Source organism: Gavia stellata, chromosome Z (genome assembly GCF_030936135.1).
Source record: "Gavia stellata isolate bGavSte3 chromosome Z, bGavSte3.hap2, whole genome shotgun sequence".
NCBI lineage: Eukaryota > Metazoa > Chordata > Aves > Gaviiformes > Gaviidae > Gavia > Gavia stellata.
This window is the reverse complement of record NC_082637.1, coordinates 11,530,465-11,555,223: the sequence shown is the minus strand read 5'-3', so window position 1 is coordinate 11,555,223 and position 24,759 is coordinate 11,530,465. Positions and strand designations below refer to the sequence as shown.

The window sequence follows — 24,759 nt, the reverse complement described above, 5'->3', positions numbered from 1 at the left end:
ACAAAGCTGTTTGTTACAGCATCAAAATGTTCCCTAGGGGAATGCCAGTGGTTTTATTTTGTTATTCTCATTTGTCTTATATTACATAGAGATATGAGACAATCAAGACAATTGAGCAAAATAATGAGAACAGTCTTTGCTAGGAAAAAAAAGGTCTGACAACAAAGGAAATGGTGACCTTAGCAAGCTGGTGCTGCAATCTGCACAAAACAAGGCTACCAGACAGCCTCTCCCTGGATTTGGTAAGGATTAATGACCAGTTCATTACAGGGAAGGTGACAACCTGCAGACTTCTGCTGTGGCTGTCTTCCGATCTGTGCTATTTAAAATGCACAAGTGATCCTGAAAGGTGGTTAGTCTTATCATCAGCAAACTGCCAACTCACTGAGTTAATCAGGATTGTGAAAACAAGAATTGCTGGATCTCACAGTGCTGACTGGTTGACAAAGTGGTGAAGGGAAGTCTGTTGATAAGCAATTTCAGCAGCACAGGAGAGCAATGCGTTCTGAATTATTATACTCAGAGATCCAAAAATGGCAGTAGCTTGTTCTTTTTAAGACATCAGCCCAACAGCTATCAGCAGTCCCCAAAAGAAAACTGAATATTAGGTGTTTTTAAGAAGAGAAACCGGAAAGCATTTTTATGACTCCATATACACTCCAAATGAACCTGCCTCTTGAATACTGCAGTCCAACTTTAGTCTGTTCATCCATTGTCTCAGAAGGAGATAGCTGAACTTAATGCACAGAAAAGAAGATAAAGGCACAAAGTTGTCCTGTACTAAATACCACTATGCAGACTAGGACTCTGCAGCCCAAAAGCCATGCAAGAAGGTGAGGTCTGTAGAGCTGAGTGGCACAGAGTGGATGAACAAGAATCAGTCATTCAATTTCTCCAAATAAACCTGCCTCCAGCTGGTTTCACAACATAGGGTTTGTTTGCTCAGAGCAAGTAAGATGTTTCTTCAGGCAATGCACAATTAAGGTGCTGAATTCCTTTGCTGACCTGGGTGCGTTCAAAAGGCAACTGACATCCACAGAAGAAAAATCCATCATGTGTTGTTAAACACAAAGACACTGCCTCCAGCTCTGGAAGTTCCTGAGTTACAACTCACTGCAAATTAGAGGAATATGCAAGGAAGATATCATCCTCACTCTGGGTTACTGTCAGACACAGGACAAGATGAACCTTAGGTCAGGCCCTGCACAGGTGTTCCTACATTTTTTCGTTTTCTCACTGATGACAGGGAACATCCATAAAAAATTTGAGATCATTAGGTCACAAATACAGAAACATGATTTTGTTGTAGAATTTGATAAAAGCATACACTTAGCATGCATATGGATGGCACTCCAGGGAGTCTCACAAAGCTCAAGATATCTTTCCGAAAGTACCAGTTCAGTGAAGCACTAGAGGGCACCTATGCTTCACCGAAGTACCTGGCACAGACTGCTGCTACAGTCCACAGGAGCAGGGAGGCACCACAGCAGTATCACTGACAGGCCAAATCACAGATTGAGCTTGTCATCAACTCCAAGAGGTTCTCAAACTTCTAGGAAGGCAGGAGATGTTGCCCTCAAGCAGTTATGTTTTTATCTACCCAAATATAGGTCTGTCCTCAGTCAAAAGGAAAACCCACCTTATTTTTCTGCACCTGCACAGTAAACCTGATGACTCAAATAAGGAGTGGAAAAGAACAGATGAACAATCCCAGAACAAAAACCTACTAAAGTAGCAGAACATTTTGCAAGTCCTTTTGCTACAAAAAGAGACCTATTAAGAGTTTAAGCAAGCACCATGTTCCTACTCAAATGATGTCAACGTCAACACATAAGGGTTTTTTTAAAAAAATGCTAAACTTCTAGTACAGGCATTAATATGTAAAATCTTATTTTGCAAACCGTATGAACGATAAAAAAAATTTTAATCATGCAACTGTTCTAGGCTCACAAAAAAAGGTACCTTTTAGTTCACAGCTGTTTAGCCAAGTACACACTAGAAAAAAACAGGAAACCAAAGCCATAGCTAGCACGTATTATAATACAAGATCCATATACTGAGCCATTAACAACTGGATTAGAAAAAAGCTAACAGCTCCAACAGTCCTCAGTTCCAAGAAAGATTCAGTATCTTGCTTTGTCTTCTTCCCAGAAGCAGCTAACTGCAAAAATGTCCTTTTTGACTTGATTTCACAAATGAAGAGAACATACCACAGCTTGTCAAAAAAGATTTCACTCTCTTGTGAGGTAAAGCATGACATTACCTTCCCTTTGAGCGTATGCAAGTCAACAAAACAGTTCTCACTATTCAGGCACTTCCAGCATGCGGAAAAATGTTCCTCTACTTAAAACTAACAGTACACTTGAGAAAACAGTTCTGTAAACAGTTCATGGAAGACTTGTCAATGATGAACATTTAGTAGTTACTTTAATCACAGGGATCCAATACAAAGAATAAAAGCAAGTTAAAAGGCATTCAAGGCTACATTCATCTTTCAATTTAGATAATTACCTCATCATCTCCCAGTGAATTTATTTGTTCTAATTTTCTGGTCCAGTATCTGGCCTCTTCTTCAGGGATATCTATACCAAAAGAATAAGTGACACCATCTTATTAACCACGCAAATTTGCATTTATCACCAGAAGCATCAAAACAGGGAGGGTATTCCAAGATCACACCACAAAAAACCACACTTAATTTTGAAGTAATAGGACTGTCTTATGTTAACACTCAGATGGAAAATAAACATTGTAAATTGTAAGATGGTTCAAGGGCTTACATTGCGTTCTTGTTTAAAGCTGATTAACCAAATATATGCACACTGCACAAAGGTAGGAAAGAGTAAGAAAGACTGGTTCAGATTTAATTCAAGTATTAGTTTAATGAAGAACCATTTCACAAAGATATTAATACACTTGCTATACACTTGATAACACATAGCAAGATCAAGAGCCTCTTCCGGAGGCTTCTATAACCTCAAAAGAAAAAGGGCTTCTTTTGAATAGCACATCTTTCTTACGTACCTGGTGTAACACAAATTAAGTACCAAAAAAGAAATAGCCTCTTGTTTTCCTTTGCAGGCAACAAGCCAGATCTTTTGAGGTAATGAACAGTGTTATAGGCAGTCATATTCACATGAAAGCACACTCCTATTTTTACACCACATTGCAACTTCATTGTGAAATGAATCACAACCACCCTTTTACCTTCTAAAAGATCTACCAAGTTGATGACTGACAGCAAGTAGCAAGCAGTATCACCTTTATTTTGGTAACTATTTTCTATTTCACACTTTGAAGTAATGTAGTGTCCTAATGGTTTGAAGGGAACAGACTTCTGCCACTCAAAATTTCATTTCTCAAAGTGTACCCTTGGAGGTGTGGATGAACTGCTGTGGAAAATACAACACAAGGCAAGTTAGGTAAAAACTGGGCTTAAGGAATAGAGCAAGAGGTGCCAGCACCAAGGGAAATAACCCACTGAAAGAAAAAGCATCAGTCAGTCTCTCAATCCAGGAGAATTAGGTAAATTATTTAGGGATGGGGGGTGTAAAATCACTGGAAAGAGGAGAAAAAAGTTTGGGGTTTTTTTTTTTTTCAGCCACCCAACATCCCCGTGACTGTAGAGTGGTTGGTTGGTCTTGCCTCCAAGAAGGGGCAATGACTTCTAAAATTTGGCTATTCATGGCCTGAAACTGCACCAACGCAGAAACTTCAGAGCTCACACAGGAAGGAAGTGGCAGAAGCAGGGACGGCTCCAGCTAGACACCACCAACCCTGCAAGCCTCACCATCCCTGCAAGCCTCACCATCCCAAACGCTAACAAATGAGGATGAGTATAATACCAGCTCAGCTAGTTTTCCCATCTCTTGTAACTCTTTACACTCTCAGATGCCTCATTAGGAGCCAAGAAGTTTACATCTAACAAGTTTGTTTTCCTGCAGTGAACTGTACTCCATGAACACAGCCGCAATGATATGCTAAGCAATGCGTTGGCAAGAATGGGAGAAGTAGTCTCCAGATGAAAAGGTGGTTCTAAAAGTTAGAGCCGCTCTCGTGCCTGAGAGAAACAAGAACAAGATTTATTGACAGGTAAGCATTCCGTTGGGACCTACAATGCTTTCAGAAAGAACCAAGTATTGCTTTCTTCTTATACTTATCAGGGGTATCTGTCCTACACGTATCCTCTCCCAGCCACACAAACCATCATCTTATGAAGCCAGTGACCCCAAAACATTTGGAGATGATAATGGCCAGTGTACTAGAACATGAACCGCTTTCAACAAGAACAAGGAACATGCCAGATTTAGTAGAATTTGAAGTTTCAGAAGTAGGTATTTCCTTGGACTACAAATTAATGTCTACACCTTTGTAACAGAAACACCACTGTATTTTCATGCAACCACTCTTACCCAGACAAGGAAGACAAAACAGGCTCCACCTGAGAAAGTTTTAGGGAACTGGAAACTTAGTACCTGGTTCTAGAAAACTTCCATTAAGTAGAAAAAAAGATGACCTATTTCTCCTTGCTTGCAGGGAGACCACCAAAGTAATTTATTTTAACCATAATACACAGAGCCAGTTGTTCTTTATGATGTACAGTACATTGCTTTGTTGTTACATGCTATTAGAAAACAAGGCAAGTAAAACATGAGAGGGTCTTCCACAATTACAGGAGTTATAGAAAAACACACATGCTTTTGATCATCAGGCCTGTGGATCACAGCTGCACAGATTTGTTAGATGAGCTCCACGCAAATTGGGGATGGCATTCAAAGGAAATCTGGACAGAATTGATCTAGAAAGAGGATATCAATTAACTGAAGGGTTATCCACATACAACCTCATGAGATTTAGGAGGACAAACTCCAACAAAGACCTGAAGCAATCCAAACATTAAAGGAAAGTCTATGGAATTTTGTCTTTGAAAGCCATCACTTCTCTAAAAGATGAAGGAAAACTCATGAATGGAGGGCTAAAGGTCAGAGTCAAAACAACTCAACTCTGGAGCCTGAAATCAAGACCAAAGAAATCTAGGAGGGATGAAGCAACGGATTACCACCAATACTGCAGGAACTGCAGTTGTCTCAGGGTAGGCTTCAATGCTTTCCCATAGACCATGGTTTAGTGGCATGCCCAGGCATCAAGGAGCACCAGGTCTCTCTTGGATTTGTTGTTCCTATCTTGCATCCAAGGTGGCCATTTCATAAATGGAGCTATCAGATTTTTAGTGCAGGATTACTGCTATTCTACTGAAACAGCTTCTTATGCAACTCAGACAAAAATCTGCTACTGTCTAGGTACTGGCTGCTTTAAGGACCTCTTCTTGACCTTAGAGAAACTCTTGTCATCAATACTAATGGCAGTACAGCTACTGCACAGCAAACCTTAAACATGAAGCAATTGGCTTATGAACTTGAGTCAAGTTCCTTGTTCAGAAGAATAAATGCCCAATGAGACAGAATTCTCGACTTCTTGAGGAAGCAGTTTATAACTATTTTTTAGTTTCACCATCCATTTGTGTCTCACCTCAGTCAGCTGTTTTGTTGAAGCCAGTTCTTTGGAACGCAGAGAATGGAAAACCTTAGTGCAGAGATCACAGACTGACTGCTTGCAAGGCCATGTCCAGTGGCCAGCTCCTACATCACTGCTCAGCTTTGATTACAAGTCCAAGTTACTTCGGTACATTAATTTTTGCTTGCGAGATAAGAAGCTGAACTAGTCCAAACAGAAGCCATCTGATGCCAGCTCAGAACTCTGATGACATCATGCTTGGTAAACAAAAGGAGCAAGGCCACAAGTCAGTGAAACAAAACTGCTGTACAAGAACAGAGAGGAGATGGGCAGATCTGTTCACTAGCTCTTGGCATTTCTTAATTTGATGCCAACATAGAAAGGTTGCAAGCTTTACTGTCCTTGCTCCTCTTCCTCTCTTCAGCTGGAAGCTGAACCCCCTGTCTTCTCTGGACTCCTGGTGTCAGAGAGCAGTGAGGTCTGGTTGCCCCCTGAGGGAGGGAAGGCAAGGGAGATCCCATGGCTGGCAGGGCAGAGGACTTGCCAGCCAGGGCCCTGCCCTACAGCACCTGAGCAAGGTGAGCAGGGCAGGCCCAGAGATCATGGCCAGGTTCAACCAGGAACCCAGCTCGGCAGGCAGGTCCATGGTGACTAGGCAGGTCTGAGGTGAAGCCAGGAAGTCAGTCCACATCTGGGCCTGGACATATGGGGTCCATAAGCAGGCACAAACATGGCTATGGCTGAGGTGGGGGATCAGTGGATCGGTAAGTCCCACAGCATCACTCAGGAATGAAGGCTCAGAGCTGAGCTGAAGTGGGGCTCCCGGGGCCATGAGCAGGGTGTGTGGGTGGACATCCCAGGTGAGGCTGCTCAGAGCAATTAAGACTTACCAGTGTACCCAGGGCCCTAACACATGGACATACTGCACCACCACAGAAATGGAGACACAGCAGTACAGACACTTATCAGACTGAGGAAGGAATTAGAGAAGAATTTTCTGCATCTATACAGACCACTTCACTCACAGTTAGACCCCCTCAAGTACCTAAACACGACAGTATGCCTGCTTAGAGATCTCTAGCTTGGCAATAACCAGGAGTTTCAGTCCTAAAGCTTTTCTTCACCTCAGGCTTGGTGGTCCTTGCTCTACTCCTTGCACATCACCTTGTGCCACCTGAGTTTTTCCCAGGTAGCAAGTTCTGGGCTGGGGCATACCTCAGGTGGGCATGAGTGAGAACACGTGCTGGAAGTAAGTGATACCGCCTCTCTCCCTACTTTCCTACAAGCCTTCACTTGGCTTCCTCTCTTCCCAGCCCCAATTTCTTCCCTTTCCAGAGGTACAGGAAGGTACTTCACAAGTTCTCACCGAAGTAACTTTGCAGAGCTGAGCATTTCTTTCTGCACAGTTCCCAAGACAATAAAACAACAAAGCACATTTACTCCATCTGATGGCTGGACTCAGATCAGCATGCTCCCAGCCTGGGAGTGGTGAGAACACTAAAAGCATTTTCACTCCAATTATCTACTAGAAACAGCCTGGCACAGACCCAAACTGCTATAATTTGGGAGCCAAAAGCATTTTTGAGTACTCCATCCTGTGAGGGACTTGCACATAGCCACTGCACTTCTAAAAAAGAAGGACAGAGTAAAATTGCTTTTAAACAGCACAATTTTACACTTGAAAAGCAGCATCTTGGAAAGTCTGTGCCTGCACACATTCACTACATCAAGACAATAATAGCAAGACTGTCTGCTCCCTACCAGCAAATTTTCTAAACCAACCAAGAAGAAAAGCTGTCTCCCTTCCTTGATAAATCTGTCTTGTTCCTGAGAAAAAACAGATATGATCAGTAGAGAAAGCTGCTCCAGCCTGTTTTTGCTAACAACCACTTCCTCCCATCAAGAAGGCAGTTTATTGCCATTTCTAAAAGACTACCAAACATAAAAAAGGTTGGCACCACAGGGGTTAATATCAACTCTCACTAACACTTCACATTACAAATGCTCACAGTTTGCTGCACTTTTATAGAAGAGAATTTTCAGTCATTCAGTTTCCATGAGATTGAACATTTAAGAACATAGGGCTGGCAGAGAACATTAGATAACAGTCCGGTCCCCAGCATTGCAGTCCATCACACACAGATGCTCACTGCAGAAGGGCCCAGAGATCTGCTCTCTCCTCTATACACCACAAGCTAATGTCATACTAACAACACTACTGAACACAAAGCAAGAGCTGCATCTGGAACATGCAATGGGACACATAGAGGATATAGCAAGGACACCATAGATGTTCTTTGCCCCATTAGAAATCTGGGCATTAACAAAGTTTAACTCCAGGATGACCTCAGGAAAGGTTATTTTATTTCACCAGGAGCAGAGACTACAGCTCCCACCAGCCTCTGTTAGGAAATTGCTTCCCAGCTCCAAGCCTGGTAAACACCTAAGAACAACCCCATAAGAAAAAGGAAAAAAAGAAAAAAAAAATCTCTAAGTTGCCTTCATCATGCATGACCACTAGCAGCATCAGCATGTTCTGCATTTATTTCAGCTTTAGCTGTTGCCAGTCTCCAGAGTACCAGGAGAAAACATACCAGGGAGGAAGAATCCTGAACTTATCAGGTGGAAGCAGAAGCAGCAAAGTAATCCGGGATAAATATAGTGCAAACAACAAACCAGTTTCTAAACCTCTTTGCATACGCAATCATGTTTTACACCAAGGACTTCAGCTTTTCTGGTTTTCAAATGTGTTTATTCTCTTACAATCCTTTAAAAACTTCTCAAGCTTCACCTACATACAATGAAACATTTTAAATACACAGACTGAGTAACCTGGGGTACTGCATCCATGTGCATTATCTAACCTAAATGAAACAGAGCAGCCAGAAGTGATAGAAAAAGCATGGAAGCACAGCCAAACAGAAGAACGCACTATTTAGTTAAAGCTGCTGTCCCAGACAGTTGTATTTTACCAGATTTGGAAAGCAGCACAAGCTGTACATGTGCACACGTATCGCTCCAGTTCTCTTGTATCTACAATAGCCAGGAGATCTTCACCTGGGAAACAAAACACGATACACAATGTTCCTAAGTGTCACTGCAAACATGCTGTTACTAAAACGTTACCTCTACAGGTAAGGCAGCAACAGAGCTGCTGACTTAAGAACTTCCACAGCAGATCAATGATCCATTTAGTTCTCTGTGTATGTTTAAAGCAGTAGTTCCCAGCTCATAGGACAACACAGTCTTCACATGTGGGGCACGGAGTCCATACTGCTACCCTCCGCTTAGAGGGAAACTGACCTGCAAATCCATCAGGAGAGATGCAGAGGCAGTGCTGTGAGCTGAGCTACCTCCATGCATCCCTCCAAGTCTCACAGTACTGCAAGGGCAGGGAGATGGAGCCTAATCCATCTTGCAGGGTCCTTCCCTATCCTAGAGGTGGTAGCAGGAGATGTTCAGTCATGGTGTGAAGGGAAGCACCACTGAAGAAGGTGATTCCTCTTCTAGAGGAAAATCCCACACTCTTGGTGCCTACCGCTTTTCAACCTGCTTCTGACCTTGCCACGGCAAGACAGACTGAAAATGGAGAAGATCCAAGAAAAACTGCAGCACTCTTCAGGTGAAAAGCAGCAGAGTCCTTGAAAGAGCTAACTGATGTGCCCATTTTTCTTGGACATTATGAAACACTGGACAGGCAGACAACTTTTCACACTCTAAAATAAAAGCCCTTCAATACAAAAGTGTGGCATTCTTATTACTTCAGTTTTTGGCATAGTAAGCAAAGGAATAAGTAATAAATGTGCTTTAAATGATCAATTGTGTTAAAAACTGAAGAGTCACAAAAAGCTTTTTATTTATGTAAGGTTTTCAGTTTTCTGCATGAAATCCTACTTCTGAGTTCTATGTTCTATAGAACATCATATTTTTTAAAATAGCAGTTAAAAAAAAAAACAAAGCAAACAAACAAAGAGTCCTGTGTTTTGAGTATAGTATTGGGGAGAAAACATACTATTACATGAAATATTTTTTATTTTTTTAAATCCAGATGCTCTAACACATAATGGTTTACAGGGTGTCTGTTTTCCTGTGCTTGGGGGGGGGAAAAAAAAAAAAAAAAAAAAAAAAATCACAAAATGTAATGCAGTCCAAAACACAAATTGCAGAAGAAAGTAAATTCTCTTTTGGATACTCTCTGAATACATAGGGAGAGATCAGAACTTCATTTTCTTTTAAAGCACGGACAGTTTACAAGCAACCATGTCAGAATGAACTCAGATGAGAAGGTTGCAGCTACAAGCCTTGCTTTCAGCTAAGTGTACTGTGTTCTCTCCCTCCCAGAAGCCTAAATGCTTGCTCCAAAGAATGAACGTTTCACCACTCAAGGAAACCAAGTGAGTTGTTCGTCTTCTTACATAACAAGCAATTTCAGTAATAAACTTCCCACTGACAGGGTGACAGCAGTGAATCACCAGGACATTTTCATGAAGAGGAATGGCTCCAGACCAACGTTAGACAGCTTAGTTGTCAAGACAGCTGAGATGTCAGACACCTTTTCCCCTTTACACACTGGACTGTAGTTAAAGAGCAGTGCCTATTACATCTATAAAACACTGCACTCACCCTGAATTGCACCATTCAGCCGACTGTGCACTCAAAACAGTACACACAGCTTAGCTCCCAGAGCATAAGATACAATTTATATCAATTTTAGTGCGGCAGGGCCAAAGCCTTCATCCTCCCTTGCACCAGGAAGGGGGGTATGAGACTAATAGATGACCTAACTTTTTTCCACAACAGATGGCCAATCCTGACAGTTGCTGGCCAAATGCCAGTGGGTGCACAAATGCTCCACCAGTGCTTAGAGCATGATGCAAATTGCTCACACTGCCAGGGGCTTGGCTGCAAAAAAAAGCAACAGGCAGAGGAGGAGAGATGAGCCTTGCAATGACAGACAACTTTTAAGCACTTAAATGCCCACTGCAGAGAAAAAAATACCACGAGCCCCAAAAACACCATCTTTGTTCTTGGTCCCAAGAGTCAGCGAAGAGCTGGGAAGAGAAGCTATGTAAGCCCTGAATGTATTCTGGTTAAAGTCTTCCTTTGGGGGGTTGGTTGTCTGTTTTGGGTTTTTTTTTGTTTGGATTGAAGTAAAATAAAATAATTAAAAAAAAAAAAATCACACAGCTTTACTTGAGATGGGTTTGCTCCAGTTAGCTGCTTTTCCACATTCTGTACTTTTCAACCACAAGTAATTGCCAGAAAGGCAGTTCTTCTTATAATGCCAAGTTATTTATATACTCTGCTAATGATAATGTTCAGGAGCACTGAGCATTAATGTTTCACTAACTGAACTGCATGCTTCTAACAGGGTTTAAGTGCACCTACCACAAAACAGCTCTAACACCACACTTGACCTCTTCTAGAACCAAATTTGTCTAGATACAAAGAAGTGAACGTTCCCTGCTCAGAACAAAATGTCTAACTGCACAATCCTGAAATAGCATTAATAGTTTCTTAAACTGCTGCTAGTCTAAACATTCCAGCACTCTAAGATCATCAAATCTGCCTTATTTATTCTGATATTGTTACAAAGAAGCCAAACAAGAAATGAACACCAATGATTTAATTTGCACTGAACCCTTTTGGCTGAACTGTGAACGTGCACAACTTGATTATAAAAACTCAAGTTGCTCCCAAACACCTTCTCTCCACTGTGAGCACCCTGAGTAAGTTATTGAAATGCACTCACCAAAAGGTAATTCGAATCTTGTGTCCAGCAAAATTTTATGAGGAGTTGGGTTTTTGGTTCCACAGATTTCATCATGTTTCATTACAACTTCTGCCTCCAGTGTAGACCACTCCCCAGGACCTTCCTGTGAATTACAAGCCACAGGTGAAGCTTCAAGTCTCACAGGTCCTCATGCAGTGACTCTCACACATTTGCTAAGATAAAAGACTCCAGGAAGAGCCTTACAGCATTATCAAGACCTGGTACCTGATTTTAACATCAAATAACATCCATTCAGCACATGCTGGCAGTTTTTCTTCCAAATCTCAAAGGCCTTTACCAAGACAAGCAGCAAACAGCTCCTAGCAGAACTACTACCTTTCCAGTTCCACTGAGAAGGCAAGTCCTCAAAGACAGGCACCAAGGAGTGCCTGGACAGCCAGAGGAACTGAGCACCAGCTAGACCTTACTGCCACACTGCTAGACACCCCCACTCTTTTATGGAAAATACAAGCTCTCTCTCCGTGACATTTGACATAAAGAAACAAACACGCCCTTCTTAGCTGCAAGAAACACCAAATTCAGTAGTTAGGGCAGTTACAGACATTGGCACATCCCATTTCCTACTTTTTTCAGTTCCTATCACCACCACCAGACACCCTCTAACACTGCAACCAGAATCTTCAACAAGATGATGTAGACATGCTGTGGACCTACCTCAGCTCGTCTGTTATCAGGGCACCCCCTGTCTTTAGCAGGAACTTATAGAAATTTGAGCATCAGACTAAGGAGTCAGTCCTTAAGACTTCAGACACTTGTCAACTACATGCATTCCTTAACAGATTAAGCCCTGTTTTCTGAGTCCATGTGAGTGAAATGAGACCAAAGACCCACTTAATCTCAGTTTTGGCCTCACTGTTCGCAGCATCCTTCAAAAACAAACAAAACCAAAATCCAGACCCAATGTGATGCCGACAGCCTTCTCCCCCCACCCAGCCTTCTTGGCTTTGCAAGTGGATGTTTTGCTGAGGAGCACAGTTCTGGGCTGCACCAGGCTAGATTTGTAACACTTTATCAACATTGGAGCTGTTGAAATAAAGCTTCTGTGTCAGCTTAACCTCATCAGATTGGTGAATGGCCTTCAGAGCAATCCACACGGTCCCAACCAGCGTGTCCCAGATCAGTCCTTTGTTCCATACTTCAACAATTAGGCCCAGGTCCAGCCGACTGATCTCACTGCAAGAAAAGAAAAGGCAGAACAGGTGAGGAAAAAGCAGAATACAATCTAATTCTGCTTTAGGTTCTGCATTACTACCATGATTGTACCACTTTCCACACAGCTGTGTCAAGTTACAGAGAGTTTCTGGAAGCATGTGGCTGGGGCAGCTCATACTCACAGGGAACACTAGTTTCTAATGACTGATTTCTCACAGTTTAACACTAACTACACAAAGATTACAAACTAAAATCCTGAGCTATCTCATGCATGGACTGACAATTGGGAACTTGTCTCAGCAGCTACATACACAGGAGGAAGAAGCATGTCTTGGGCCAAAACCTAGAGATGAGCCGTTCTTTGTCATCAGGCACCCCATTTCTAACAAAGTGGGTGTCTTCTTTCCCTTGGCAGCACAGCAACACAAGCACAGTCTGACAGGTCCAAAGATATCAATACTTATCTGTGAGTGGAGCTGCCACACACCAAAAGTAACAGTCCCAAACCCAGCACAGCTGCATCAGCAGCACTACCTATTGCTTGGGGCTGCATTGCACCGCTTCTGCTCCAGCACTAGTTTCTTCCTCTGCGTGACACTGCAAGGCTTCGAGCCATGTGAATCGCTGGCAGCAAATGGCAATACAGCCACACAACCACTGAGTGCCAAGTTCTTGGAAATATTTATCTGAAGGTTTGCATGAACACCTTCGCTCTCAGTAAGGAAAAGATGCATCTCAAATTTGCTTCTTCCCAATCACAGAATCACAGAATCACTAAGGTTGGAAAAGACCTGTAAGATCATCAAGTCCAACCAAAAAAAAAAAAAAAAAAAAAAAAAAAACCAACAAAAAAACCCCACACCACACAACAACAACAAACCACAACACACCAAAAACCAACCCACCCAACACCACACAGCTCCATGCCCATCAAGCTACATCCCACAATGCCACATCCACACGCTCCTTGAATACCTCCAGGGAGGGTGACTCTACCACCTCCCTGGGCAGTCTGTTCCAATGTTTCACTACTCGCTCAGTAAAGAACTTTTTCCTAATATCTAGCCTGAACCTCCCCTGGTGCAACTTGAGGCCATTTCCTCTAGTCCTGTCACTAGTCACTTGAAATGCTTCATAGCATTTATGCCTCCCTCTTCCACGCTGGTTTATAACATGCTTAGTTAAGAACAGTGTAACACATGCACAGCTTGAATGCTGGTAAAAACAACGAGGTAGAGAAGAATCCTGAGCTGTCTGTTGATACGCAACTGTCTCACATTTATCATGAAGAAAAGCTATTGTTCCTACTTCTCTGAGCTCGGGATTTTCCCCTAGTGCAACCACTAATACCCAAAAGTAGGTACCTTGGACACACAGTGCTGCTGCCTGCTGGCCTTCTGTCCCAATGTATCTACATTAAGTTTATCAAGGGAATTTAAAAGCATGTTAGTCACTAATTTCATAGATTGCCATCATGACCAAAAAAAAAGAACTTCTACAAATCCCAGCATCTACTTGAGCTTTGCCCCGGAGACTTCTTACAACTTTAAAAGAGATATTGTATCTACAAGGTTCAGGACAAACCCTACAGCTACAGCAAAGCACATTAATGTCTATTTTAAACCCAAGTGCTTCTGTTCTTGTTTAAGGACACAGGAATTGAGGTCAGGAGTGTCCAGTACTTGGGTGACTCAGTCTACATAGTTCAAAATCAAGCTATTAAATAGGCTTATTATGACTTTACTGCTAGCATCCTGAAATTGAGTCTCCAGCTCCCTCTGCTTGGATACAGCTACTCAATAAGGCCAAGCTAACAACTAGCCACCTGCACCATCACTGCTAGCCTCTCGGAAGATGATACTTACCTGATTGCACAAACTTGCAGTAACAACAGAAACGACTGATTTTCTGCTGGCGGGACTAGTGTGAGGCCAGAAAGGGAAGGGAAGGGAAGGGAAGGAAGAAATATTGTATTGTCAGGTACACTGTAAACTATGTTCTTTGTTTCAACATACATTGACAAAGCAAGACATTGATCGTAAGATACCCAGCGGGCTTCTGTACAGAACTCCACAGCACAGGTCACCAGATAGGAATAAAAAATAAAAAGATTTTCAGTACAGTGGCTTTGATTGCCTTTGTGTCTCCCTTTCTCCACCTTCTGGTTAGATGCAGAATAGCTTCAAAGAACAAAAGAACTGAGACTGGAATTTACTGTCGCTCCCTTTCCACACACACAGAGAGAATTTAAATGAAAGACACTTCTAACAACTTCAACACCAATTCAATAGTCATGTTCTAAACATCAGTTTGCACTTTCACTCAAGAGGTGCTTGCTGCAAATATGCAGTGCTTTTAAAGCGGCTTCAAAATTAGAAGACGTCCCCAAAGAAGTCATTAACATGCTTTACTGGTCTCATAAATAAGCAAGTCTCAAACATCACCAGAACCCCAAACTCTGAAGTGTTATGTCTCACAAGGAGTTTGGAAGCAAAAACAACAAATAGTTGTTGGTTGCAGTCTATCCTTCTACTATGCCTCATAAAAAAGGTAAACGCAAATACAGACAGTAAAAGTATCTTTCCCTCAGGGAAAAACTACAGTGTTCAAAGGCCTTTTCTAAGTTCAGAAAGCAAAAGAGCAAACTAGGGAATAGTAGTATGGGAATATCAGTGTTATTTCTCCTGGGACAACTTAATGTACACAGGATTACACAAAACACGTTCCCTGCCATGTGTAATTTTTTAGTTATAAATAAACATCAGAACAACTGTGCTGTTGCTTGGCTAAAGCAGGGACAATAATGGCGAGGGACAATAATGGCGAGGGACAATAATGGCGAGGGACAATAATGGCGAGGGACAATAATGGCGAGGTAGTTCAGCTAATATTCTGCTTTCATATCCCCTAGCAACTAATTACAGAGCAGCACAGTGACCTTACAGCATGCTAGCTAAGCTCCCAGCTGATATCAGAGAGCCATTCCAGGAGCTGTTTGAGGGGAAGGAGGAGGAGCAACCATGAGGGCCATCATCCAACACAAAGAATTGCCATTCTTAAATCACTGGTGAACAGCCTCTTCTGTAGCTGGCCATGTTTAAAGCTAGTTCCTGCCCACAGGTTGAACACAAATCACAGAAAGAATGAGTTAGTAGTTTGGGTATGGGCATGTGATTTGGCAGACAGGTACAATTCCCTGCCCCAGCCTTAGCCCAGTCCTGCATGGTTTACGTCAGTGATAGCCACAGCCTCTGTCTGAGAAGGAACTGCAGAGCTAAGATTGTGGCATTCAGGAGCACATGTGTTTCACCAGATGCCAAAGCATAGGCTCCAGACTCTCTGTGCAGAAGCACACACCTCATGTGCAGCTCCAAAAGCCAAGTGTCACAAAACAAGGGAGATAGGAGCACAGCTATGATGGTAACACTGTACTGACCCAGATGAACCCCTCAACCAAAGGAAAAAGTTTCCCACTTTTCACAGAGGAGAACCAACTGCTGCTGGATTGGGAAACGTACTCACAAAATCCCATTTGGGTCTCTTGCTACAGATACTATGCAAACACCTCAGACCCAGTAAAAAGAGCAGCACTAGCTTTGGCTCCACAAGATGAGCAGAACATCACACCCCACGCAACAGCAGTGTCCATGCCAAGTTCAGAGAAAAGTACTTGGAGTCCAGGATTTCGTAAATTTAGTTCACTTTATCTTACAAAGCTATGGAAACAGAATCAGATGCAATATATCAATGAATCATTCATCCACCAGCAAGAAAACCACCATTCTAAAAGGTACTGGGAAATCCCTGGCTACATGTCAGGACTATGAGGACCAGAGCAAATCAGAGGTGCCAGCTGCACCAGAAACCCTGGGAGAGCTGGAACTGGTTCTGCTGCTCAAGTCAGGGACTGGCAGCCCCTGGAGCTGCAGCAGGGGATCTGGAAAACACATTCGTGGGCACCAGGCCAATGGCAGAAAACATCAACACACAAGAGCATCTCCCACAGAACTAACCAGGATCACTATGTCAAGGTCCTGAGTGCACTAGAAACAGCCTTTAACTGCCCTGACCAGCCTCACCAGTGGCCTCCACCCACACCCTCTTCCTATGGCCCAGGAGCTCCATTTAAGCTCAGCTACGAGCCTTCAGTCCTTGCCTAAGCGATGTTGTAGGTATGGGTGGCAGGTTGACCCTGGCTAGACACCACGTGCCCACCAAAGCTGCTCTATCACTCCCCCTCCTAAGCTGGACAGGGGAGAGAAAATATAACAAAAGGCTCATGGGTTGAGATAAGGACAGGAAGAGATCACTCAGCAATTACCATCATGGGCAAAACAAGACTCAACTTGGGGAAATTAGTTTAATTTTATTACCAAAGAAAATCAGAGTAGGATAATGAGAAATAAAAACAAAATCTGAAAACACCTTCCCCCCACCCCTTCCCTTCTTCCAGGGCTTCACTTTACTTCCAAATTCTCTACCTCCTCCCCTTGAGCGGTGCCAGGGGACAGGGAATGGGGGTTGCAGTCAGTTTATCACACTGTTTCTGCTGCTCCTTCCTCCTCAGGTGAAGACTCCTTACACTCTTCCCTTGCTCCAGCGTGGGATCCCTCCCCGGGAGACAGTCCTCCATGGACTTCTCCAATGTGAGTCCTTCCCATGGGCTGCAGTTCTTCACAAACTGCTCCAGCGCCGGTCCCTTCCATGGGGTGCAGTCCTTCAGGAACGGCCTGCTCCAGTGTGGGTCCCCCATGAGGCCACAAGTCCTGCCAACAAACCTGCTCCAGCGTGGGCTCCTCTCTCTCCAGGGGGGTCACAGGTCCTACCAGGAGCCTACTCCAGCACAGGCTTCCCATGGGGTGACAGCCTCTTCAGGCATCCACCTGCTCCAATGTGGGGTCCTCCAGGGGCTGCAGGTGGATATCTGCTCCACCGTGGACCTCCATGGACTGCAGGGGCACAGCCTGCCTCACCATGGTCTTCACCACGGGCTGCAGGGGAATCTCTGCTCCGCTGCCTGGAGCACCTCCTCCCCTTCCTTCTTCACTGACCTTGGGGTTTGCAGGGTTGTTTCTCTCACATATTCTCACTCCTCTCTTCCAGCTGCTGTTATGCAGCAGTTTTTTCCCCTTCTTAAATACGTTATCCCAGAGGTGCTACCACCATCCCTGATGGGCTCAGCCTTGGCCAGCAGTGGGTCCATCTTGGAGCCAGCTGGCATTGGCTCTGTTGGACACTGGGGAAGCTTCTAGCAGCTTCTCACAGAAGCCACCCCTGTAGCCCCCCGCTACCAAAACCTTGCCACGCAAATCAAAACAGTGTGCTTGTCTCCAGCTCAGCCGCAGCTGTCCTTGTACCTGGCCATGGACCACATCAATCCAAAGCCAATCCACAGACTGACTTCCCAGCTCAACCTCAGACTTGCCTCATCACTATGGACCTGACTGACAGTTGCTGGACTACGTCTGACCCTGATTATCATTACTAGACACAACCCTGAGCCCGACTTGCTAACTTGTGCTCCCAGCTTGACCTTGGACCTGCCTTATTACTACAAACTTGTCTGATTACCTGACCTGTGAGCAGACACTGGCCTGATACTTAGGCCTGCCCTGCTTGCACTGCTCAGGTACTGTGGGACTGGGCCCTGGCTGGAGAGGACCTGCCCTACCAGCCATCCTACCACACTCTACTTCTGGCTCCCTGTCCCTGCAGGAGCAGCCGGCCCTGTGCACCCTGACACACAGGTCTAAGAACAGGAATCCAGACAACCTGGTACTATTAAAGGACACAGGCTACTCCAGCCAGTCCGTGGCACCAGCAGAGACAATATTCCAACACGCACCTCCTTCAGCACAGGTCAGCGTGTACAATGGAAAAGCAAATGATTTAGGTCATCACCAGGCTTGTGCATTTTACCAACTTAAGTACTCAGATTTACATAACACAATAGCAGCTGCATGTAAATGTCAGTGCTGTGGAAGGACTCAACCACAAGCACCTCATCGCTGCGCAACACTATACTTACAACATGAAGTCCTGTTCCCAGCAGGGTTGGTCACCTCGCACAGCTACCGTCGTGCTCTTCACATTTTGCACTTTCAGGGTCACATAGGTATTGAATTTATCTGGGGAATAAGAGGCAAAAAGTTATCTCCTTCATTATACCCTCTCATCACGTAAGCACAACATTTCAAGGGTTTCAGTCCTTACATTGCACCCCAGGGGGACCCAAAATGAAAAGCCCATATGGGAAGACATCACTGGGTTAAGGAGCCAAATGTTCAAGATTTTTTCACTGCCATCAAATTTTCAACCACAGTTTTTTAGAAATGCACGCACAAACAAACAAAAACAGGCAATCAAGCACTTGCAGTAAGTCAGGGACAAAGAAAGAGTGTAAAATCCTGAAGAAGACAGACACTTTGTGTGTAAGATGCTGCTTACTGAAATGCAGACAAGAGGAAGAAGACACAGTCTGAAGGAACAGGGCCCATCATGCAGACCATGCAGAGCAAAAAACAAACTTGCAATACATACAAGCAAGAAGCAGTTGGGCTGATCTTGTCAACTCTTCCCTTCCGACCCAACTGCTATCCTAGTTCGAACCTGGTTTTCCACCCATGAGTCCACAAAGAACTTTACAGACCAGTCAGGGGCAGAAGGAAAATACAGTGACTTATGCTAAATGTGCTAAAACTGCTCTGTATTGCTTAAACCAGCTGACCTAGAAGAACCACGTTACACTCACATTTTGACAAGGCAAGCTTTGTTTAGATGTTTTGCTTTTTATTTTAAATCTGAAGAAAAAGCCTGGAACAACTTTTTTTCTAGTTGCTGCTATCACTTTGCTAATAAAACCAAAACTAGCCAAGCACAAACACATCCAAAATTTGAATATCAGCATCTGAGAATGAACAAACCCCCTTTTAAGGGGAGTTACCACCTCAGACCCATCTATCTGTTTCATCACGACTGGAACAAGACATATGCTAAGCAGCTAGAAAGCAGTGTACATATTTTAATACTTCAATGTTCTGCTGCATCTGTTCCCAGCATAAGTCCATTCCAGTATGGCCAAAATTTGCATGCATCAATGCTGTGGGCTACTATAGCATGTCCCAGCGTTTAGCTTCAAATATCCTAACAGAAAGGGAGGAAAGGAAAACTACATGATCCAGAAGCTCAGGAAGAAGTGGGAGTCACTGAAAGTCAGATTCCTGCATATCTAGCTACACCACTTGCATCCTCCTGGGACACTGGGCTTCGCAGTGAAACCAAATCCTTCAGTTGAGTTAGATCTAGACTACAGGACAAATATTTTGCAGCTATGTGAGCAGGCTTCTTGATTAGAGAAAGAATAAAATACATATAGTCTCCCTTGCACTCTGGGCACCCAGCTTTCCTTCCCAATTCAAGGTTGGTGCACACCCACATCTTGACCTTACATGGAGTATGGACAAGGAGACCTGGGAAGCTTTCAGCTATAACCTGAGGATGGCTACATCAAGAGAATAAAAGCTGAACAAATAAGTCATGAATACAGCTGTGCAATTGATTCGGATCTAAACACCTGAAGAGGTGTTAGTCCAGCAGCAAACTGCTTATTTTTTTGTAAACTGTACATGAAATTTCATTCAATAAACGTATTTACCTGCTAAGGGATTCCTTGCAAGCTACTGAACCACAGTGAAATAGTTGCCTAGACTATAAAAATTCTGGGTGTCACCAGCTCTCTATTTTTATTTTATTAAGCAGACACAAAATCTGGTGGTTGGGTTTTCAATCCCAAGCACAGCCATTATGGACTGCCACATAAAAGTATGAATCACTTCTGTGGCACCATACAGCAAGCCCCATCAGGATCAAGGAGGTGCTGAATCCAGACAGGCATGCACCAGTTTTGCTTGGTGGATGTTTTCAGACCCTGTTTTTAAGAGGGACAGAGTAACGATGAGAGGAAAGGGCAGGGTGGAGTGGGAACTGGCGACAGTAGAGTAACATCTTTCCTCATCCATCACCTGTTCATGTTAGGTGAGCCGGTAGAGGTTTCTCAGCACTGTGACACCAGGTCACATCCTCAAGCTTTATACTAACTCAGGCTACCTGGACTCTCAGGGTAGCTTTTGTCACTCCTACGGAGAACATGGAAGAGCAGAAAGCAGATAGATGGAAACTGAAAGGAGCAGCATGAGCAGGAGTGAGAGACCAGGTGTCACCATTGCTGCAAACAAGTAGTAGAGCATGGCTTACCTGGTGGTCCTTGGAGTTTAGCTTTCTTTACTGTAATGAGAAAAAAGGAAAAAAAAAAAAAAGAGGTCATTAGTGATTTTGTCCTGCTACAGCTTCACTTGAGTCAGAGCATCACAGGGCATCGTATTAATTGGACAACATCCCCCAGCAGAGGTCTGGTAGCTGGAAATCCTTGCTTATTTTAATAGTTCAACAGATCTGGAGGCAAAACCTCTTCTGTACCCCATCTCACCTCTCTAAATCGATGCATTTAAAAAATAATCATAGGATTAATGTCTGGAAAGAAATGTGATATGGCTAATGCAAAGCAATTTCAAAACCAGTCCTTTGCAACCAGAAGTTATTGCTGCTTAGCAAGATGTCATTTTATACCACCTCACTTACAAAGTTACAGACACCGTAGAAGAAATAAACATTTCTTTAAAAACAAAGAATCTCTCCTGAACAGTGCAGAGCAGACATTCAACCACAACTTGAAAATAAACAAGCCTGAATAGTAGCTCTATAGTATGACATCTGTAAATCAAATTAACCCGCTATGCCAAACAAGCAGCAGTCTGAACTCAGATGTCACTTTTCCGAGCTCTCCTCTGTTAATTTAATTCCAGGACGGTATTTATCTAAACCAATGGTTAGAACATAAAACAGCACTGGCTCTTATCTCACTAGATGGAGAAGGTCTATGTCTACCTAGGGGAGATTTTGTTTACACTTCTCTTTCGCAAGCTCATATCCTCACTGGTATTGCTAAGTGTAAGCACTGAGAGAAGACATCTCTGGGCTCCAGCTAGTTTTCCCAGTGGAAAACTAACACTAAGAAGAAAACATATTTAACAAACTGAGAAGCAAGATACACCCGAGCGCAAAAAGATTTAAAAACTGATATAGTGACGTTTCCTCCAAAAAACAGAGCACCCAACACTTACTAAAGGCTCACAGAGTTTAACTTCCAAGAAAAGTGTTCTAGAAAGGAACATTAAAAAATAAAAATAAAATAATGGCCCTTACACAGTTACATGCACAGAGCTGCAATAGAGTGTGATGCTGGAGAACGCCCTTGTTATTTGAGAAACTGTCCTTTGCAAGCATTTACAGTCCAGGTAGGTGTTTGCACGAAGGAAATGCTGTACAAGGTACAGTATGAGCCAGAGGCATCTCAAACAGAAGAGCTGTAGCTTTTACCTAGACTGCCACGGCCCACAAGCCTTTAGGTCCAAAATAAATCAGTTCATTTTTTCCTAGGTTCAGGGCCTGAAGCATTCCTGATGCTAAACCTAATGGTGCAAGCAAAACATACAATGGTGGTGGCCAGTGTTCCTGCTGACTGAAGATGCAGATTCTTTTTTAATCTCCAAATCAACCAGCCTGTTTAACGACTGAGAAACAGGCAGCACAATCTACCCACTTTCTAGGTGCATTTGGATACCACAGAAAAGCAGACATTTCATGAAATACTGTCCTGGAGTGAGCAGACACCAGCTTATCTCTGATCCTCCCCTTTGCAAGAGGCAGGAGACAAAGAAACAAGTGCATGTGCTTGAAGGAAGGAAAAAAGGAGGAAGGGGCAGGGGATGCACAGTAAGCTTCAGCTGGTCTCTCTTTCTGTTCATAACAACCTCCACTGCTGTTAGCAGGGAAGCAAAGGCAACCCAGTGTGGAAACCTGGTATTATTTGTCAAAAAAGCAGCCAGAGTGGGCCAATGGCTCCTAGACACAGAGACAAGACACTGTCTCTGCAGCAAGCGAGATGCAAACTACGAGAGAGATGCTATCTGTTCATTGTGGTCTCAACCTCTAAATATTAAGAGGTTCATTTGATGAAAGGCAGCAAACTCTGCACTGCCTTGGCATACTGAAAAGAGTGCCCATGTGGGGCTTCAGCAAGAGCTGTCCCAGGGCTCGCAGCAGCAAGGATATCCTCAGGCAGCAGCAAGGCTAAACAAAGATCACAAGCCTGCTACAGACCCACATAACAAAAATGGACTCTTGTATCTTTAGTAACTACCAGGAATGAACTCCATGTCTCTAGACAACCCGCATGTAATAAATTACACCTTTAGCTGCAGAAGCAGGGCTTATAAATAAGAGCTGGATCACAAATCCGGGAGTCTTGCCTCACCAGTAACTCTTCTGCTCCAAACCTGGGAGTCTCACCTCACAAGTAACTCTTCTGCTCCATGTGCGAGATTCACAGCATGTCCAAAATGTTCCCATGAAAAGTGACTTGGGCATGTTTTTATTTTGTTAGCTCACTGGAAAGCACTTCCTAGGGGTGAGTAAAAATCATTGCAAAGGTGCAGCTCCCCCAGCATCTCAGGATCAGGACTGGCCGTGAGACCGCAGGGTTCCCCATAGAACAGGGTGAGTGTCCGGGAGTTCAGAGCTGGAAAGAGCCGTTAGACGCTGCCAAGACCCAGCCTGTTCATCAGCTCAGGGGATTCACAGGTCCGGTGCAGTGCACAGAACGGCACACGCCATGCCACTGCTGAAGGATCACAGCTTTGGAAAGGCACAATAAAGTTAGCTTCCCTGGGGAAACTTTTGTACCCATACCTGCTCATTCTGTCTCCCTAGAGCTCCTATACTCCGACTGCTCAAGAAAGGGCACAAAGGAGTAATAAAATCGTGAAGAAACCTGACACATAACTGCAACAAAGGCTGAAAACTCATTGCTACTCTAGGGGCAAGAGGACAGCAGGCTGAAATCAAGCCATGTGAAACACTGCATTTTATAAAATGAAATCTGTATCACAAAAGGAAGACATTCTCTAGAGCACTCAGCAACACCAAGTTTTACAGATACAGTTGCTTCTGCGTTGCCACGAAGTAAAAACCTGAGACAAAGAAAGTCAAAGGTCTATATGAGAGATTTCCTGACTCACCCCCATTTATCTCACAGGCACTTCTGGGCTCTGGGGAAGCCACATTTTTAAACTATCTGGAAATGTTAAATTCCATTCAGCTTCAAATGGCTTCTCTCAACAAACTCGGTTGCATAGAAAGTCCAGCCATTCAGAGGCAAACATTGGACTATGCTGAACTGTAATCCTTCTACACCCCTGAAACACTGTATGGGAAGGACAGCAGGGAGGAATGCAAACAATACAAAACTAGAAAGGAAAGTGGGACCTAGCACTTTGCACTGCCAGGTGCGAACACTGCATGGTACAGATGCACTGAGATGCACCTGCTATCACTGTGCAAGCAAGGATTCATTTAAACACTAAAAAAGACTTGGGCATATCAGAGACACAGCTATTGCACCTCAGTTGAAGGAGCTATTAGGAAACACATTGGCACAGATGCAAATTAGGCAGACAGATACAAAAGCAATGAAAATTGATGTAAACACCCAATTCATTTAGAGATTTTTTTTCTCTGGCAATCTCTCACCATTTTGGTGTAACTCTAAATAAAGACACAAGAAAAAAAATAAAGTCGAGGTCTTGCCTGCAACTTAAAAAAATTCCAGACACTTTACAGCTGTCAGTTACAAAAGGCTGGAGAGTCAGACAGACTCCTAAAGACTGGGAAAGGAAAATACAAGCCAGAGATTGCAAAAAAAGTCCAGAATCATTGCGGGAGGGTGGAAAAACAACAGCAGAAGATACATCAGAATATTCCTAAACTCAGTTCTACAGAGAAATTCTTGCTATCCACTTATTCTTCAATCAATCTGAAGGATATTTTTTTCCTGACTAGCCAGACTCCCATATGCCAGCCTTAGAATTAAATTCGAGTATGCCGAATTACTGTGAGGTTCAGACAATACATTGCTCAAACCTCCTAAGCAGGAACACCCTCATATTCAGTCAGAGGGAACCTGTGTGCTCTGAACATCTGCGGATTTGAGATCACCTTTAACATTTGCTTGCAAATCAGAGGCTTGCAGACATAGGGAGTGCATGAGCAGATGGCCAAAAGATTACAACCTACCTAAATCCAGCACATGACTTACGAGCTGGTCACTCACCACGCTACAATAAAATCTACATCATTGCACAGAGGCCAATAAAGTGCCATGGAGGAGCTGTGGGAGAAATTGG

General features: G+C 43.5%; 1 protein-coding gene across 1 annotated transcript in view; it reads right to left on the bottom strand.

Annotated features, from left to right (window-relative positions):
• The window catches only part of UNC13B (unc-13 homolog B), a 193,605-nt gene extending 170,248 nt beyond the window's left edge, over positions 1–23,357 (bottom strand). Inside the window, 6 exon segments of the mRNA XM_059834445.1 lie at positions 2,512–2,582; positions 11,267–11,390; positions 12,364–12,481; positions 18,489–18,588; positions 20,714–20,743; positions 23,267–23,357. Of these exon segments, the coding sequence (XP_059690428.1) occupies positions 2,512–2,582; positions 11,267–11,390; positions 12,364–12,481; positions 18,489–18,588; positions 20,714–20,743; positions 23,267–23,357 (534 nt within the window).
• Between the last annotated feature and the right edge of the window lie 1,402 nt (positions 23,358–24,759).